The 19276-nt window shown below is 36.4% G+C and overlaps 1 protein-coding gene across 3 annotated transcripts; it reads left to right on the top strand.

Annotated features, from left to right (window-relative positions):
* Window positions 1-496: 496 nt before the first annotated feature.
* TMEM19 (transmembrane protein 19) lies at window positions 497-17714 on the top strand. Of its 3 annotated transcripts, none has more exons than XM_085320485.1 (7): window positions 497-518; window positions 3758-3912; window positions 10217-10330; window positions 11964-12101; window positions 12424-12678; window positions 13781-13990; window positions 16657-17714. In XM_085320485.1, the coding sequence occupies exons 2-7, from the start codon at window positions 3783-3785 to the stop codon at window positions 16818-16820; spliced, it is 1011 nt and encodes a 336-aa protein (XP_085176611.1). In that variant the 5' UTR covers window positions 497-518; window positions 3758-3782; the 3' UTR covers window positions 16821-17714. The 3 variants fall into 3 exon arrangements, with proteins under 3 accessions (XP_085176611.1, XP_085176612.1, XP_085176609.1); XM_085320486.1 differs by lacking the exon at window positions 497-518 and adding an exon at window positions 3463-3533 and having other exon boundaries at window positions 3758-3900; XM_085320483.1 differs by lacking the exon at window positions 497-518 and adding an exon at window positions 3463-3533.
* The last annotated feature ends 1562 nt before the right edge of the window (window positions 17715-19276 follow it).

Below are 19276 nucleotides of genomic sequence, written 5' to 3'. Positions count from 1 at the left end.
GCTGCCTTTATCTTTCCTTTTCTCTACTATAAGCAATATTTCTTATCCTGTAAAAAAAAAATTACAGAAGCAGGTAAAATGTATTACTTCATGGTTAGATCAACATTCCTATTAACTTTATAGCACTAAGAAAAAAAAATAGCATGATGGAAACAGAACCTTCAGGAATATGAATAGTGTTTTAAGTAGTAAAGAAAAATGCAGAATGCTATCTGAGACATACAAAAAAGAGGCAGAAGAGCAAAGCAGAACAGAAAGTCTACTTCTAAGATCTTCTTGAAAATGTGAAAGAATTATATTACTAATTACTGAATTCTGCTGTCTTTCTAAGAAGAAAATGAATGTGAAGGAATTATTTTTAATTAGTATACTACATACAGCAACATGCTATTATTCTCAGTTTGTCATGCTGCCTTTACTCATCTCACATTCCTTTCTCCTATTAAATCATCGTATTTATTTCTACTTCCTAGACTCTGTGCTGGTCTTGTTTTGCATCATACAGATCTAGGTACAAGGTAAGAAAGAACTCTTGATCTAAATACCTGGGCTACTTATAATTTCTTTAATATTTTTTTTTAGATTTAAACTTGTCAGATTTTTCTTATTTCAAAGATGTAGTTGTATATGAAAATGTAGGGAAAATGCTTTCAGATCCRTTTGTCTCAAGGAATACTTACTTGCCATTTTTTTAAATTATCAAGCTTATCATCAGTGTGAATAAGAATGTGTTTTCTAAAATGTAAGTAAAATTGTTTATTAAATGTTTGCTATAATGTATTAAATATGCATAATACTCTCCTTACTGTTTCAAGATGGTATTTTAAGTATGTGAATTCTAAATTCACAATATTCTAAATATTTAGATGGACGTTTAAAAACATTTTGTTTTATTTTTGCCCATTAAAAGTGCTGCATTTTTTTTTTATTTATTTCAGGGCTTAGTAAAAACAAAGGCAACACTTAGAAAAAATAAATTTAAACATAGTACTTGGGCCAATGTTAGAAACTGTGGAAGGCTCATTCCTTTTGAAAATGTCGCTACTTCTTTCAGTTTCTGAATGTAGAAAGAAGTCTTCCTTTCATTTACTGATCTAGTTGTAACGTATAATGTGTATTAAGCAAGTTATCGCTTGATCCAGTGTGCAGGAAAATATGTTGGGTTTATGTAACTGAAAACACTGGATCAGGGAGAAGCCACGTTTAACAAAAGTCTTGGAGTTGAAGGAGTTAAAGAAAGTTAGAGACAGTTAAAGTCCACATTTATGCAGTAACTGTTACAGTATCTATGATTAGAATCACCTTTGTAACATACAGCACTGAGAGCAATATTCTGTTTTACTTTTCCTGCTAACACGGACTGCAAACAGCAGCAGTGTCTGTGGCTTTATGCCAAGATGCAAAGTTTGTGGATAAGCCAACTTAATAGAATCATATTAAGCAGGTTGCTGTAAATCGARGGAAAAGTTATTTAGCACATGTATGAGATCTGCAAGGGAAGGCGAAGGGTCCTTGAGAGCTCCCCAAACCTGCCCTCTCTTAGCACCAGCTTGTGTGTTTTTATTAATCACAATCACACGGTTGTACAGTCCCAACATTATCAACCAGGGCTGTATGATTTCTGCAAGAATTTTTGTTCCTCCACCAGAAATTCTAGTATCTTACTATGTCTTAGTTTAGAAAATATAAAAGTAAGCAATAAGTAAAATACAATAAAATAAAATGAAGCAGTATTGCAGTTAAGAGCCTGTTCCAAATAATCAATTTATGGGATTTGGTTACAGCTAAAAAAACAGTTGAGCARCCACTCTAAGTAACAGTTGATCTTGTCTGGTTTAAAAGTTTGGTTACCTAGACTTTGGCAAGAGCATCTAAGCTATGTTGTATCAATGTTACCCTTCAAAKGGTGTCCTGTTCTTACAAGGCAACACAACTACTCAGCCTCTGATTTTTAGATTTCAAATCTAGATCTCAGATTGAGRTTTAATGAAAATTATGGAGGTAAGAAGGAGGATGAGATATACCACAGTCAGTTCATGTGTATTAGTATTAATGTTTTTGTGATCTCTACTTCAGAGAAAATTTTAGTATTCCCAGTTTTTATAATCAATAGATGTAGCAGAAGATAAAGYTTGTCCAACCTTGTCTGAGGCACATGGCCCAGGAATTTGGGGAGGGGGGGGCGAGCTTAGAGCCCATACGCTACAAACACGCAAGGGCTTAACTTAACCCTAGGAATGGGCCTACTGTCTTCACCTAAAAAATGTATGTGTAAATCTCTGCAGAATATTGTCACTACCTTAGACAAAAACTAAAAAAAGAAGCACCAAAAGATAACTGAATTTTGCTTTTAAAACAATACAAAATACATCTAAGTTTGTGTTGCAAAAGAATCCAGAAACTGGATTGTGGTATACATCGTGTTAGAAACTGCAGATGCTTAATGAAACATAATAGAACATGCATCAAAGATGAATCAGATGCCAATACGAGCCAGAAATAGTCTTAAATTCCACAAGGAGATTATCATTTCATACACAAAGATTATACGTTGGAATTTTAAAGTATTTTTTAAGTACTCCCATTCCTCAAAGATCACTAGAGCTTCTATCAAAATATGCCACTTGTGATACRGAAAACATCTTTTACTTCACTTTTACCTACTAGCCTCTCACCAAATAAATAAAAGATCTGTTGCTCAAGTCTATGGAAGCAAGCACACCTAAGGCTAGTGATGCTCATAAAGCTACTCCTCTGCACAASTGCAGGTAGATTACAAGTTTTATTTATTATATACTCCATAGAACAAATGTTGAATGCATATACATTAGTTCAAAATTATGTTGTGTGATGCTTAAAATCTTGTTTTATAGATATAGTATTTAGGGCATTTAGCTCCCCTAAAATAAAGAGAGGGATTTTGAGAAGTGGAGCTTCACCCTTCTCTGCTTTGCTGACAAAGCCTCTTGTGTATGGCAGCAGATGCTGCAGAGTCCTTCCAGTAACTTGTATTAGCTTCTTTATTGGTAGTCCAGCGTTTTGCAAGTGTTTTCTGGCATGCCCTCAGGAAAGCTACTAGGGCAGGCTTGGTCTGCTTTCATCGCAGTTTTAGGAAATGTTTCAAGTCTCTCCCTTTCACTGTTAATGAAGAGTTTCAGACCTCACCCAAATACTGGTCTGCATCCCTCGCTACCAAGCGTTATCGCTATTATAATCTTAGAGTGGCGCCGTTCTTTGTTTTTATTCCCCGCGGAGAGAAGCACACGGGGCCACAGCCTGACGCGGCGCCCCGCGGTAATGGCGGAGGGGGAGGGCGGCGGCGGGCCGGGGCAGAGCCCGCGCGGGTAGAACCCACGCGCCCGGCCGTTGGCGAGAGCCGCAGCAGGGCGGGCGGTCGCCCTGGAGAGGGAAACTGCGCAGGCGCTGCGAGGCACGGGGGCGTCCCGGGCGGCGGGCGGGCGGCGCATGCGCGGAGCTGGGGAGCGGGCGGCGGGATGGGCGGCGGTCGCCGCCGCGGAGCGCTGGCGGCGCAGGTTGGTGGTGGGCTCGGGCCGCGCCGCGGGGCGGGCGGTGTGAGGGCGGCGGTCTCCAGCAGCCCGCGCCGCCCCGCAGTCCGCGCGGRGGAAGAAAGGCGGGAAGCGGCGGCCGCTGCCGGCCCGGCTGCGCCGCGCCGCCTCTTGGCGGCCCCCGGCGGCCGTTGTACGGCGGCGTGGCTGACGCTGTGCGCCTTGTGCTTCCTCCCTGCTCCTCCCCGCAGGTGGTCTCCGCCTGACTGACTTCCCATGTCCTATCACCAAGAGGACTTCTTCAAAGAGTACCTCAAAATGATGGCGAATATTGTCATCCTGAGCTTGCTCATATGTATTTCCTTGGCTTTCTGGATCGTGTCCATGACCGCAAGTACGTACTACGGTGAGTTCACGKGCCGGTGAGCGAGCGGGGGCAGGCCGAGAGCCGCCTGCTGCCCGCAGCCCTGCCGCTCTGGCCCCGGCACTCTGATGGAGATCCACAGCCTGTAAGGGGTGTACACGCAGCCGCTTCCATCACGTTAATACAGCTGAAAACTTGAGTCCTGCTGACAGCAGTTAATAATACCTTCCAAACTTACTTCACCGTTCTCTGCATCTCTGCATGCTCAGGGATCCTGGTGGATTAAAAATATTGACATCCTGTGTGATTTTCTTTTTCTCCCTAAAAGAGAATAGGAGAAAAGCAAAAGTAATAGTGAAAACAAGGAGCAAGCTGATRGAGCTCTTCTGTGGGGAGAGGAGTGACAGCATGTAAGGAGTCCATCAGGCTGTAAAAGTATTAATGCAGATGTAAAGTGTAAAAAAAAAAAAAAAAAAAAAAAGCATATGTAGCCCTTGAACAAGGGTGTGGGGGAAGAATTCCATTGAAGGAAGAAAGAGATGGGGGAAGCCATACAAGGAAAAAGGGATGTATACATGAAGTCTCTGATAGGTGTATACAGTCAGCTCTATGTTCAATGCAAGGCAACTCGTGGATTAGTTGTGTGTAGTGGCAGGGACACCTGTGCTGTTTCTTTGGTTGCTTCGATTCAAGGACCRTTTTTACAGCAATGCATGAATGCAGCAGTACTGCCTTCAGCATCAGTTTGAGCCTAGAAGCATTTAACTTTCTCCCCAGAACAGGTAGATTGATCCTTAAGGCTTCACCTAATTTCATGGAGAAAGAGCTTCAGTGTTGTTGCAGTTTTTGCTGCTGCTAAGAGTGCATAGGGTTGCAGTATGAACATCTCCAAGTGCCTTTACCTGCTGTTAGCTTGGATTCGGAAGAAGCCAGAATGAATATCCCACCAGTATGAGCTAACTCTTGCAGTACCATTTGACTGCCTCTACCACGTGTTCCTCAGTGCTTCAGGTCCTAGGATAGGGTATTAGTTCTGGTAGAGCATTAAATACTTGTTGTCTGAACACTTCTACTTTGCCTTACAATGAGATGCTGCACATTCAGCAAGGATGCAGAAGCAGACTTGACTACCAGGTGTAGCTAACTTTATTTAGAGCTAGCTGAGCCAAATTTAAACATACTCTTTAGTTTCATTTGTGTGTGTCTGCTCTGTGCTTTCTGTAGGTATARCTCTTTTCCACTATTTAGTATATTCAAGTCCTTTTTATTCAACATAATTGAGAATTAACAACCTAGAGTGACAGGGAATGCTGGTATCAGAAGAGTCAGGATAGGGACTGATACAAAGAAAGAGGAGACTGCACACAAATCCTTCTTTTTGTRGAAGAGGGTTAGGGAATAAGAAGGATGTACAACTTGCTGTTCTCCATTTGCCTGAGACTATCTATGWAAAGACTCGAGAAAGGGAAGGAAGCAAAGAGTAGAAACTGATTTAAGGAAGTAGGAGAGAGAGCTGGAATAAATTTAGCTTGCAAAAACAATGAAACTTTCAGTCCTTAACTGTGAATATGCTGTCTATATATTTTCATTAATTTACAGTTTATAGCTCAAAATAGTGCTTAAGCACCAAACGATGACCAGAATATTGATACAATGGGAACATTAAAGAATTCATAAGAAATCAATTAATGTCTTATATCTCAGTTTTAAGCAATTGAGATTTAGTAGAAATTTAGTGTTGATTCTTAGGTTTTTCTCAAAGGAAGTACAGAAAGGTCAATTTAAAACTAGCCTTAAGAAGATGAAAATTTTGTTTGTTAACTCAAACAACAACAACAAAAAAAAGAAGGAATCTCTTTGTTCTTTGGTACAGCTCACACTTAGCTCACATTTAAGTTTCTATCAAAAACTTGGTTGTTTTGTGTTTAGCAAAACTAGGCTACAGTATTACAGATTTCTTGCTATGCATTCCCAAGTGGTATTTTCTTTTGAATTTTTGAGTAAATCCTTGGCAGTAAGACTTCCTTGCACACCTCCTACAGCACTATGTTTTTTCAGCACACAAATTTACTTTTGCTGAGTGAATCRTTAGTTTGCAATGACAAGTGTTATTGTGAAACAGGTTTGCCCTACTTTGAAATAAGGCGCCTGTATATCGACAGAGTTACAAGCACTGTTGACAAGAATTTTTGTCAAAGATCGTTATGTTCAGCAGCTTTTCATCAAGTCAAGCTGCTGTGCCTGCATAGTCTTTCTTTTACGATATTGAGACTCTAATGCTAGACGTGGGATATCTTATTTGTATAACTGACACTTGATAAATAACTTCTCATCAAAAACTGTTGCTTGAAGTCTTGCTGAGATAGTCATCATCATAAAATTTGTATTTGAGAGGCTCACATCAGGTTTAAAAGGGTTGAGAGGCCTAATGTTTTAGAAGGCAACCAGACCACTTTCACCTAATAAACTGGGTTCACTGTCATTTTTCTAGAAGTGAAATTTCATCATATAACGGTAAGTTGTGTAGTTTAGGATATAATAAATAGCTTGATTCTCTGACTGCTGAGATGAGACTTCTTTAACTGTTGTAGTATTCTAGCAACAGTTCCTTCTTGTACTTTGGATTTCTGCCTTCTATAAGTAGTATATACTTTTGCATGTCTGTGCATGTCAGTGTCTTTTTGCAATGGAATTTGTGTCTTCCAAATTAAAGTCAGAACAAGGTGATAGAATAGAAAGGTTGTATGCGTATTGCTGTAAAACACAGTGAATTTACTGGATCAATTATATGAAAAATATGTATTTTAACTGGACGGTAATAATGCTTTTATTGAGTTAATAAACTGTTTTATTTCAGTGAGTGTTTTTGAATTCCAAGAGGAAAAAAAAAAAACATGCTTAGGACACTGATAATAAATTGTCTCCATGGAAGATAAGTTGCTATGGACACTACTGTTTAGAATGTTGCGGAATATTTTGAATAATGAACTTCAGAGTTTTAGAGTGATGATTTTTAATATTATTTTATTAGTAGTGATATAGTGACAGCTGATTGGGATATTTTCTTGTTCTGCAAGTTGTTTTGTGAACTCAAGTCATAATGACTTGAATGACTAAGCAGAGAGAGCAAACTGGAAACTCATGAAAGAAGAGGATTTTTACAAGGCAATATAGATATTTTGAGTAGAAAATAACTTGTTTTTTTTAATTCAAATTAGTTTTGATTGAAAAAGTGAACCATTTGTAATTTTGAAAACCAGCATTTTTGTTTTGAAGTTGTCCACATAGTCTCTTCTGGCAGTTTAAGCAGTCAAATTAAAATTGCCAATGATGAAGAAGGGTTTTAATGCTGAGTGTTTTCCAAATCATAAAGTTTTTGGATGCAGCTTGATTTAACAACCTCCTGTAGGGCTCCAGGCCAAGATGTACAATTAGTTGTCTGTACTGCTGTCAGGTTGGGTAGAGGTGTGTGTGCGTGTGCAGTTACTAGTAACTGCTCAGAGCAAAGAACAAGAAGTCTAAATCATCTATGATTATCCGCTAAGCCAAATTTTCTCTAGTTTAGAGAAAAATAGGGGCACAAAACAAGCAGAACTGCTTGTAGATAACTACAAGGTCACCTGAGGAGATGTCTTTAGATGGCAACTGGACTCTTTAACAGCTTGTATGTCCATGGCTAGCATTTACTTAAGAAATTTAAAATGCATAGTGCAGATTGTTCTTTAGCAAAAATCATGATTTAGTAGGGGTACCATATAGCTTGCTGAAATAAGCTTAATTTTCGGTTAGTTTTCTTTGAGTGTTTGTAATACTAGCCCCTTTATTGATGAAGATTTAAGATTACTAAAGTTACAAAARCATCCATTGTAAAAATAATAGCTGTGGGTCAGAAGTTTCTGAGGCATGTAAATTCTTACTGTTGAGGAGGTATGCAAGAGCTTGGCTGCCATGGATAATAGTGATCAATTGGTGATGAAAGAAGAGATAGTGAGGAGAATAATAGARATTATTGAGACAAATATATGTTTTATGCCACAGCTGTCTATAATACATTGCATGACTGAAGAGATCAACAGCCTGTTTCAGTACAGGCAGGGATCAGGTGGCAGGGAATTATCCATCCAGGTTACTTAATATAATCCCTTTTTTTTTTTTTTGAATCGGATATCTATTGTTTATTGACTGTCAAAAATCAATAGATTTTTCAGCACAGAAGAAAATCTCAGTATTTTATTTATAATTTGGAAATTGCTGGTGTCTCCCCACTATAAGTACTGCATGTACTTGTGCTCATCCTATCTCAACATGTATGTAGCAGAATTAGAAAGACATGGTGCAGGCAGTAAGGATAATCACAGCAGGTAACAGCATCCATTTGAAGATGACTTAAATACCTTTAGATAAGATATTTCATCATGGAAAGAGGACATCTGTAAAGGTCATAAATGGCAGGGAGAAGATGAATAGGAAATGATCGTTCAGTTGCTCATAAAATTTAGTAGATGTCCGATGAAACTTGCTGCAGGATCTTTGGATTTTAGGTTTTTTCCTGAAAGGTCTTTTTCAGTGCATCTAAAATCAGAATTCAATTCTGAAAGTAGTTGTGGAGAATAGCACTATATATAGTTTTTAAAAGGGATTAGGCATTTTATGGCAGCTCTGGAAATGAGAAAATAAAACCGGCGATATCAGTCTCTGTATCTGTTTCTTTTATTCTTTCCTTAAGCATGTGGAGCTGGCCACTGCTGGATGGGATTCCAAGCAAGGCAGATTTTGACTTGACCTGGTTTGATAGTTCTTGTTTTCAACCAGGTATATAACGTGTAAACAAAACATTTTGAATGCCAGTAAAGTTTCTTTTTTTAAACTGCAAAAGAACATCTAAACATTCTTTCTAGTGCAAACACTCATTAGTAAAATACATTGGTTTAGAGAAAGCAAGAATTTGGAAGACTACAAAATACGTACTTCTTTGTAAGATTTGGCTTAGGAGTATAGTTAAATGCTTTTCCTCCTTCAGTTTTCAATTTTCAATATGAACAGTGGTAGGAAAAGTGGAGCTTGGTGAATTAGTGAGGCTAGTCAGTAATTGACTTAATGAGGCTAAGATTCTGTGATAGTCTGATCATTCTTCGTAGTTCTGCAGAAGGACAGTCAGTGTAWTAAATCAGCATCAGCACAGAATTACATATGAACTGCAGGACTAACTGATAGTTTTATTACATGACATCAAGTATCACTGCAGCTGAATGAAGCGCTTAAATATTTTAGATATCATGTAACATTTCCAAAGTAGAATAAAAAAGGATATAGTCTTAATATCAAAACTGTAGAAACATAAGCCATTAGCCAGCTCATATACATGAGGATGTTTTCTSTCTGTGTAGAAATGAAAGTGCTGCTGAAGTCTATTGTCAACCAAGTAGAAGCAGTCATATTAACGTAGTGTTAAAATTCTAATTGATTGCATAGATAACTAAGTGACAACATTAGGCACATTCTAGGAGTAAATCAGAATATGTACGCCCTGCGAAAAGGGATGAAATATCTTGCCTGCTTTTAGTAGCCAAGAGCTATCAAGCTAAAGCTTTTGATAAATAAGAATGACCTTTCCTATAAACCTACTGTTTAGAGTGACCTGAAAAACAATGTGAAGCTTCCAATATATTGTTCTGATTTTTATTACATTAGAGAAAAGTGCCAAAAAGCACTAGTGACTGAGGATAATGATCATTCTCTTTATTGTTCATGCCTTTACTGAAACTTCATCGAAAATCAATTATTATAACAATACACTGTTCTAATCTGTTCATAGAGTTATCAGAGAATTAGTCATAACATTGTCTATGATGGAAGTTACTGATTTTATTTAAATTTTACTTGCTGTCTCTTYATATGCTAGGAATGCTAATGTTTTGTTAACTGGTATTTTGGTTTGAATTTTATTCATATTTTGAACTGAATTATTTCTATATAACTTACAATGTTTATATGTTTACTGTAATTTGTGTTCTATCTGAATCAGGTTTCAGCTGGTCTTTATAAATGTTAATTTTCAGAGCTCATAAATCCATTTCAGAATGAAAAAAAAATCAGTCCTCATTTCTTGATGCATTTGCTATTTTTTAATAAATTAATTTTAGTATTTTTTTGTTGTACAGAAGCTCAGCAATAGAAAAATTGAGTAGATATTTCTATATTCTGTTCATATACATAATTCTCTTTGAAGGGTAAAAAGATTTAACTTGTATTAAGATCAGATTTTAAATGCATATGAGAAGATAATTACTTTTCAGACGAAAAGGCATATAAGGATGATCTATAACCATGTAATTTAATTTACCAGGCACTTTGCGACCCATTTCTCCGTGGCGCTGGCTTTTTTCGGTCTTGGTTCCACTGGTGATTGTTATACAGGGTTTTAAGAAGAAGAGTCTTGATCACAGTGGTGCTTTGGGAGGTATGTTTTTTCCTGAAACTATTAAATTAAATACTAAATGAACTAAATTAAGGTCCTTTTTTAATGTATATAATATTCCTTTAAGACTTTCCTAGATAGACCTATGATAACAAAAATGTAAGTGTAAATATTCATATCTTGAATTCATACTTATTTTTCTTACACCTATTTAAATGGTCAAGTTAGTTTGTGCCACTATTCGCGATTCATTTGATTAATATTGTCATTAGATGTATATAATTCTGGAAGATTGTTTTAAACTTCAGTACAATATTAATTTAAAGCTGCATGTTTTAGTTGGTAAAATGATTTACAGATATGATAAACAGACACGAGGTAATATATAATTTGGACACCACAGTATCGTGTATCTTTTGGGGGAAACTGCCTGTAACTGTTTGTTTTGTTTTGTTTTCACGTATCTAGAGATAATGGAGTGAAAAAGGCAGTGGTAAAGAAATACCATAAAATTGAGGCATGTCAGCAACCTACCTGCCTGGTAGGAAACTAGTAAAGATAATATGCTTCTCCTCTTYGTAAATACAAACAGTTTTCAGATGTTTTGTGCTAACCCCAAATAAGAAGGAAATTAAATTTGTACTCCACTCTAGGCAGATGACTGTTTCAAGAAAGTTTTTCTTGACCAGATGACCCCCTCCCCCTCAAGGTAGTGTACAGTAGTGTTCATTAAATTCTGATGAAAAACTTCCGCGTGAGGTTTGTTTCATACAGTGGTATGAATTGATAGTCAGTGGAAAGAAACAGAACCTCAAATCTTTTCCTCTCATCTTGCAAATCTTTTCTTTTGTCTGTGAGTTAAGAGGCAGTAGGTTACTGATTAGAAACCATCTTTGCTTTCCTGCTCCACTTTTACCTGTTGTTATTAGTTCTGTTAGCTCATATTGGCATTTAGTTGAAGTGCTGCCAATTTTCTTTCAGTCCTTAAGAATTGTAATATCATTGTGGGCAGTGAGAATTGGACCTCCCTGCCAAAAGTGTGCAGTGAGAGTTGGACCTCCCTGCCAGAAATGTGGAGAAGGGAGTAAGGAAGAAGCTCATGTAGAAGCTCAAATACTTAAGAAAACTACACAAAGAAAAAGATGGCAAAAGAAATGAGAAACACAAAAGTGAAGAACTGAAGGGAGAAGCAGCAGCCATTAAGATTCAGAGGAGGTTTAAGCCAACTGTCTTAAGGAGACCCTGAGTGGGGGAATTGATCCCCAAACTGAAGTTAAATTTGCTGATAGAGCTACAGCCACAGCTGTATGCTCACTTCACATACAAACAATAAAATTCTTCAGGCAGGCAGCTTTTTCTTATCGCTCTGCCTTTTGTTTTTGTACAGCATTTCTGGTTCTTGGCAGTACTAGAGAAGGTTTGCAGGAAAAAAAAAAAGCTTTAGCACTGGATAAAATTTAAGAGAAAATGTTAAAGGTAACTTTTTTCAGTCAGGATGTCTCTGAAATTCTCATAAGGGTTTTGGGGCACTTCATCAATCCCTTTACGCATGATTATCTTCTATATTTCTCGTGTAGATACTATTGTTCATATTTAAGAGTTTAAAAACACTTCCATTGCTCTGCAAAGTAATAGGTACATGAAGTCGCATTATATACTTTTTCTTTTTTTGTAGGATTGGTGGTTGGATTTATCCTTACAGTTGCAAATTACAGTTTCTTCACTGCTTTGTGTGTATTTTTTATTACTTCTTCAAAACTTACTAAATGGAAAAAAGATATGAAGAAGCAAATTGATTCAGAATACAAAGAAGGTAAGCCCTAACAATAATTCCTTCAGATCCTCTGTGAAGAAAAAACGCTTCCTATTCCCCTTCGTTTCGAAGGGTCAGACAAGGTGTCACATCCAGAATAAGGAACACTGTTATTTCCCCTACCTCCATATCATGAATTGTTAATAAGCTACTTGGCTTTTTTATCTGGTCTGTTTGATAAACAAACTGTTAACTAGGTGTTTTTTTGAATGTATGTCTCTTTCTTAATTAATTTCAGGGACTTTCTTTTGCTTTTGCCTTATGCTGTTCTATGTCAAAGTGTTTTGCTTGAAAATACTAAATTTGGGTTTTGTTACTTCAGGTGGACAAAGGAATTGGGTGCAAGTGTTCTGTAATGGCGGTGTTCCTACTGAGCTGGCCATCTTATATATGATAGAGAATGGACCAGGTGAAATTCCGATAGACTTCTCCAGGCAATACACAGCCTCGTGGATGTGCTTATCCCTTTTAGGAGCATTGGCATGCTCTGCTGGCGATACATGGGCTTCAGAGATAGGTACTGTAATGAGTAAAAGCAAGCCGAGGTTGATAACAACCTGGGAAAAGGTTCCAGCAGGTGAGGTATTTTCCATCTTACATATTCCTGTCTTAATATTTTGCTGATTTGTTTTGAGCTATGCATCCAACTTAAAGTTCCAAAAAAGCACCCCAAAAATAAATACCAAATTTCTGGGATTAGAAAATTTTAATAGGAATTTATTCCCTGAAATTGCATTTATTCAGCTGTGGTTTTGCTGCTATCTCGTTTGTGATATACACAAATACATAGCATGCTGTGAGCTACAATCCTTCTTGATGAGTTCTGAAAATCCTCGTTTCTGTTACTGCTGAAGTGTTTATRTTGCTACTGATGCATAGAATACAAGCTGCCATCTGAATTTTTTAGTCATTAAATTTAGTCATTTAATCAGTAGAAGAATATTATAAAGTACATGTAGACACTACAGAAAATTCACTTCTTAACCAAATAGCTGATTTCTTTTAGTATCTTAACAAGGGTGGGTAGACTAACCTTCCCTCTGTGGAACCTTGTCTCCACAGCGGGTGACGCTGCTGACTGGTGTGTGTTTTTTGAGTTTTTTCCAGTATGTTGATCTGAGTTTTAGATCTTGTGGGGCAAGATTTAAAAGGGGAGCCTTTTTTTCCTTTATAAGTGGTAGTCAAATTTCTTTTCAGTAAGTTGTCAGATATGTTYCTTTCTTTGGATTTTGGTCTTTCTTTTAAATGTGTTTTTGATGAAATGTATCTTGGTAGACCTCTTCTGAAAGAGGTATTGTTTTAATARTGTACACACCTGGAACTCTCTATATATTGGAACAAATGTATTTTTTTTATTTCCTCCAAATGTAGTTAGATACAAGGTGACACTGAAAGACTAGCTATCACATGTTGTTTAATTTATTTCTGATGTATATTTCTAGATAACTAGCCTTAGAGACAACGGAAGTAATAGTAATACATAGGCTGTAATGGTGCRGGTTAAGCTTCTTGATAGTGTAATGTGAATTGTAAATAAAAGCTATGGTAAAAGTTTTGCAGGTAAATGGGGGGAAGATGACTGTCAACACAGTTCTGTTTTCATATAAAACAATTGAACAAATGTAAGTCTTTTTAATGGAAAAGACGTTTGTAAATTAACTTGATTGTGTTTGAYTTAGGTACTAATGGAGGAATTACTTTAGTGGGCTTGTTCTCAAGTTTACTTGGTGGCATGGTGGTAGGTGCAGCCTACTTCATAACACAGCTCCTTTTTGTGAGTGATCTGGATATGTCTGCTCCACAATGGCCAATTATTGTGTTTGGTGCAGCAGCTGGCTTACTAGGATCAATTGTTGATTCATATTTGGGAGCAACAATGCAATACAGTGGTAAGATTCTTCTTTGTTTTTTTCCTTTCCCCCCCCCCTTTCCTAATGTAACCAAAAATTTGACTTAAAGGGCTGAGGAGATGATTTTTAAATAGAAAAAATAAAGAAATAGACAGAGGCCAAAGTATCATATCCATATATGATGATGAAAACAAGAGCAAGGGCAGTTGGTGCTTTATTTATATCTTCCATCCTCTTCTTTTACCACACTTTGATTTCAGTACATTTTTTTATCTTACATTATTATYTTATGTATGATTAAAAGAGGCTAGAGATCTCCAACACATTCAGAGAATCATAGACAGTTGAGGTTGGAAGGGGCCTCTGGAGATCATCTATTCGAACCCTCCTGCTCAAGCAGGGTCACCTACAGCCTGTAGCCCAGGCCCCTCTCCAGGCAACTTTTGAGTAGGATGGAGACTCCACAGCCTTTCTGGGTAGCGTATTCCAGTGCTCAGTTGCCTTGACAATAAAAAAGTTTTTCCTTATATTCAGCTGGAACTTCCTCTATTTCAGTTTGTGCATGTGGCCTCTCATTCTGTTATTGGGCTCCATCCTTTTTACACTCTCCCTTCAGATATTTATATGCASAAATAAGATCCCCTCTCAGTTATCTTGGAAGAAAGCATTGCTGCCTTCTTCTTTACTATATACCTAATTATGATAATCTAAGAGGAAATGTCAACTTAATGTTATTCATTCCCTCCAACAGACTTGCTACTGCAGAATTTCTAACTGTGAAGAGTTAGTGATAGTCTCAGCTTTAGGAATTAAAATAGAAGAGCTCCAAGTAAATGTGCACAGTATTTTACATTCTGTTACTGCACTGCTTGCTAGAGTAGTTTCCTTAAGTTAAACTTACCACAAACTAGCTCTGTCATTGTTGTCCACTTTCTTYGAAAGATTACTGACTGGCTTGATTTCAGTATTTATTTGGCATTGTAGAATTCTTAAATATATTATTTCTGTRCTAAAGAGGAAGCAATTAAGTACTCAGACACTATTTCATTGCCTTAATCAGACAGACACRTTAAGAGTGCATTAAACCTAGTTAATGCAGGTCTGCATTTAATCTGTAACTGTTTCTTCACTTCGGATACTTTTCCATGTTCAGTAACTATTTTACTTGCTGTAGCAGGGACAGCRTGCAAATTCCACAATTTACTTCCCAGCGGTACTCACAAGCTTCACAAGAAAGTTTCCAATCTCTGTTGCAGCATCTTGAAGAGCAATAAATAAAGAGACAATAGATAATAAATGTGGAATTATTTTTATTACATCCTTTTTGAAAACATTATGCTACCATTGCCTGTCCCCTCTATCAGCATTTTTTGCTGGTGGTAATCCTAGTAGATTTAGATTATGTGATAGGCTGTGATACCCACTACTTCTAAGAGAAATTCCTTCCCTGCTGACATATATATTAAATAAAACTTTGTTTGAGTAGTTTTGCAGAATTAGAGCTCAGTTCTCCTATGTTATCCATTGGAAATTATGTTCATTCTGTGAAAAATAAAGCTAATGGAAAGACTTCCTGTTACCCTTCATGTCTCTGCTCTGAATCTATTTTATCTGCATTTGAGTTATATATTTATAAAACGTTATTYCCTGTTTTTCTCTCAAGAAAGCTTCCTAAAACCTAGTAAGTGTTAAGAATTAAACTATCAGGATTTGACAATTGACTTTTTTGTAGCCCTTTTCCAKTAGTCAAAGCTAGATTTAAATATATGATTTAAAGGTAACAGTAACAGCAGCTATTACTTGCAAAGCGGATTTTTCTTTCCTAAGTTTTCTCTGACATACCTTTTTTGCTTGTTTTGTAATAAAGCAGCAGCTCATAATGAATTATTAATTTTGTGGGTATTAGCAGATACTCCAATCTATAGAGAAATATAGGGATAATATAAAATGTGCTGATCTGTTTCAGAAGGTTTTCTCATGCCAGCATTAAACGTGTATATTCACACACCCAGGTAATACTTCATGTATAGTGACTTGCCATTACAATTTTATACTTTCATCAGCAAATGGAATGGTCAATTTGGACAAAAAACAGTATAGCTGTGTGTATACAATAACAGCTAATGAAACACAATGCTGGAATATTGCTAGCACAGAGCAGGAAATACCTAAGTGATAGGAAAAAATCCATGTGGCTGATAGTATAAATTAATTAGAGATGTTAAATTCAGCTTCTATAAGGAGCTTTTTTACTGTCAGATCAAGTAATTTGTTTCTGTTATTTAACTTCAAAAATACATGCATCTTTTTGACAGGAGCGTTGCCAATCAGTTGTCTCTGTTCTGTTCAAAACAGTATCGTTTGTTTTAGAGTGGCTCTTTGAATAGCTTTTTCTTCTTCTAATTTAGCTCATGTTTCATTTCCTCRTTATGGAACTATGCAAAGAGAGAGGCAGGCTTGATAGAACTGTAACTTTTCAAAAGAAGTAACTTCTAATGTGAAGTATACCATTTATATCCCATTCTTTGAAAATATTGAATTAAAACATAATCTAGCTAATTGAGTCAGTAGCTTTTCTTACAGATATTTAACATCATAATTTGAAACTAAACAATTTAGAAAGTTGCATACACCTGTTTCACCTGTGTATTAAATTTCCTTTCCACTTGGTTAGCTTTGTAAATGGAAGTATTATCTTCTTCCAGGTTTTGACAAGAATATTGGCATGGTTGTCAACCACCAAACAAAAGACTCCAAGCACATCTCTGGAAAACCTATATTAGACAACAATGCAGTGAATCTTTTTTCTTCTGTGATCATTGCTTTGGTGCTTCCGGGTGTGGCATGGGGTTTCTGGCCAAGAAGTTGAAGAGGTTGAAGGTTTTTGTGTATGTGATTCAGTGATGCTCAGCCTTAATCAAAGAATCCTTAGAGTGCTCTTTGGATGCTCTTGAGGAGAGGGGTCTGCAACCTTCAGAGCCAAAGGACTTTCCATCACAACTTCTTTAGGCTGTAAGCTTCATATGGCAGTTGCCATCTGTCAGGGCCAAGAAGGGATTTTGTCAATATGCTCTTGCAGCTCTTCAAGTGGATGTCGATCACTGCCGAGCAAGATGGAGCACTTCATTTATCCTCGTGGCGCTGAAGTCAGCTTACATACTTACTAGAGTCCACAGAATCTGGGAGAGCAAGAAACTGGAATTAGAGGCTTAATCTGTATCTACCAGTATGATGAACTATTGTGGCTACTGTCCAAGTCTGGCACAAAGTACTCTACAACTTTAGATTGACAGTGGTAACATAGGTGAAATCAATGAGTTCTGGTTTAGTATTTCCCATGATCTCTAGGATGTAAGATTTCACGGAATTATTTTGAAAACTTAATTATATATATGTATTTGAAGCATAAGATTCAATTTAAAATAAAAACAAAAGTTTTGCCAGTAAGAATAGATGTATCCTTGTTTTATACAAATCTTTAAAATTGTTCAAATCTTTAGAATTTCCAAATAAAAAATATTTATAAGGGTTGTTAGCACTGTTGTAATGTGGTACTTATTAAATTATCTAAAATAYAAGAGTTTACTTATTTTTTCCTCAGAAATATGAATGTCGTTTCTGTAATATTTAGCTTATTGACCAAACTATTCTCTGTGGGTTCTTTCTCAGTGGTGTTTCCATTTTATTTGGGGTTGCTTTTCAGTGATGATAGTCTCAATCAAAGAAGCTACAAAGGTTATCTTTATAGTGAATGGGGAAAGTCTCATCTTTCATGATTTCATGAAATGCACAAAGCATTTCAAAATGGGAATTGAAGTTTTTAGTGCTTAAACTGCTATATTAGATGAGTCCATTTTTTACCATTAATTATAGAAAATATGGAAGTGACTTAGCACAGATTGTACTGAAAACTTAGGAATACTCTCTTAATAACCTCTCACTGGAGACATTCAGAAGGTAGGGCCTGTACAGTTAACTTTTTGGTAGATTTTTGTAGRTAGATTAATATTTTGCATTAAACATCAGATTTTTACAAATGTACTGCATATGTTGCCTGTCCTAATTCACTGGGTTATATATATGCCACCTTTTATGAGAACATTTAAAATTATGCAAACACCTTCCATTTTGAGTTTACTTGTTTGAAATCTGTTCTACAGAAATCTGGAGTTTAGCACTGGAACTTGTAAACTGTATTATCCAGGTGTGTATACAAGATTCCAAACTAGTGAAAGATTTCAGAGAGGAATAATTTGGTGGCTACTGTATTTCAGTGTTTCTGAGGTAGATGCAAAATTATAAAAGGAATGTATGCACTCTTAACTATAACTGTAAACCACATTAAGTTTGTATGCATTAATTGGATTTATGCTGCTTCTAAATAAACACTGTTGATCTTTTTGAAGATTTTATTAATACTGTTATGATTCAGGAATTAATACACTGAATTTCTGTAAGATAATTTTTCTTCCAATTAAATGACTTATATTTTTAAATACTTTTTATTCCTGAAAGAAAATACATTTTCAAACACTGAAGTAGACTTTTAGTCAACTTTTCACTAATTGGGTCATACTTCTAAAATAGCTTACTGCAGTGAGAAGACATCTATAAGTTTAAATTCATAGCAGTGTGAAATGCTTTCATCTGTTATATGAACTAATGTGATCTGAATGAGCTGCTGCGAGTAGGACCTTCAAAGGCCATTATTCAGAATTTTATCTTTGTCATGCTTCTTTAGTGATGATACTGAGATGTTTTTGAAATCCCCACTCACAAATCTTCAGTATTTAGGAAGATCGGAGCACTCTGAAGAGGACAATGTTAACTCCGGGCATATTATATTGAGTAGGGATATATATTCTTACATTTAACTTGTTTCATTTAGTAACCGTAGAATTGATTGCATTTTTTTTGGAGAAGGAGGAGACACAGGGAGAAAGTTACAGTATGTGACTTAGTGCCTTTAGACTGGTGTGTGTCTCTAAGGATCAGAAGGGAGCAGATGGGAATACTGCCCATCTAGGTGATACTTGGAGAGAAAGGAAATGCAGAAAGTGAAAGGGCAAGTGAAAAAGATAAGCAGCTACGATAAAAACAAAAGGAAATTTATAGAAAAGATTTGAAGGTGCAAAATAGGTCAATGCAGTAAGCAAATTTATTTTAATCCTTTAAGAACATTTGAATATTTATTTTCTTTCAAAGTCATTGGTACATTTAGTTTACGAGAAATTGGTCACAAATTTGCCTTTCATTCTGAAGTGGCACCAATATTTCTATATCATTAAGGGGCTATATTAGTGCTTTTTTTTTTTTTTTTTTTTT

Source organism: Rhea americana, unplaced genomic scaffold (genome assembly GCF_003343005.1).
Source record: "Rhea americana isolate MKP2758 unplaced genomic scaffold, rheAme1 scaffold_64, whole genome shotgun sequence".
NCBI lineage: Eukaryota > Metazoa > Chordata > Aves > Rheiformes > Rheidae > Rhea > Rhea americana.
The sequence above is the reverse complement of the archived record's forward strand: the minus strand, read 5'-3'. Positions and strand labels throughout refer to the sequence as shown.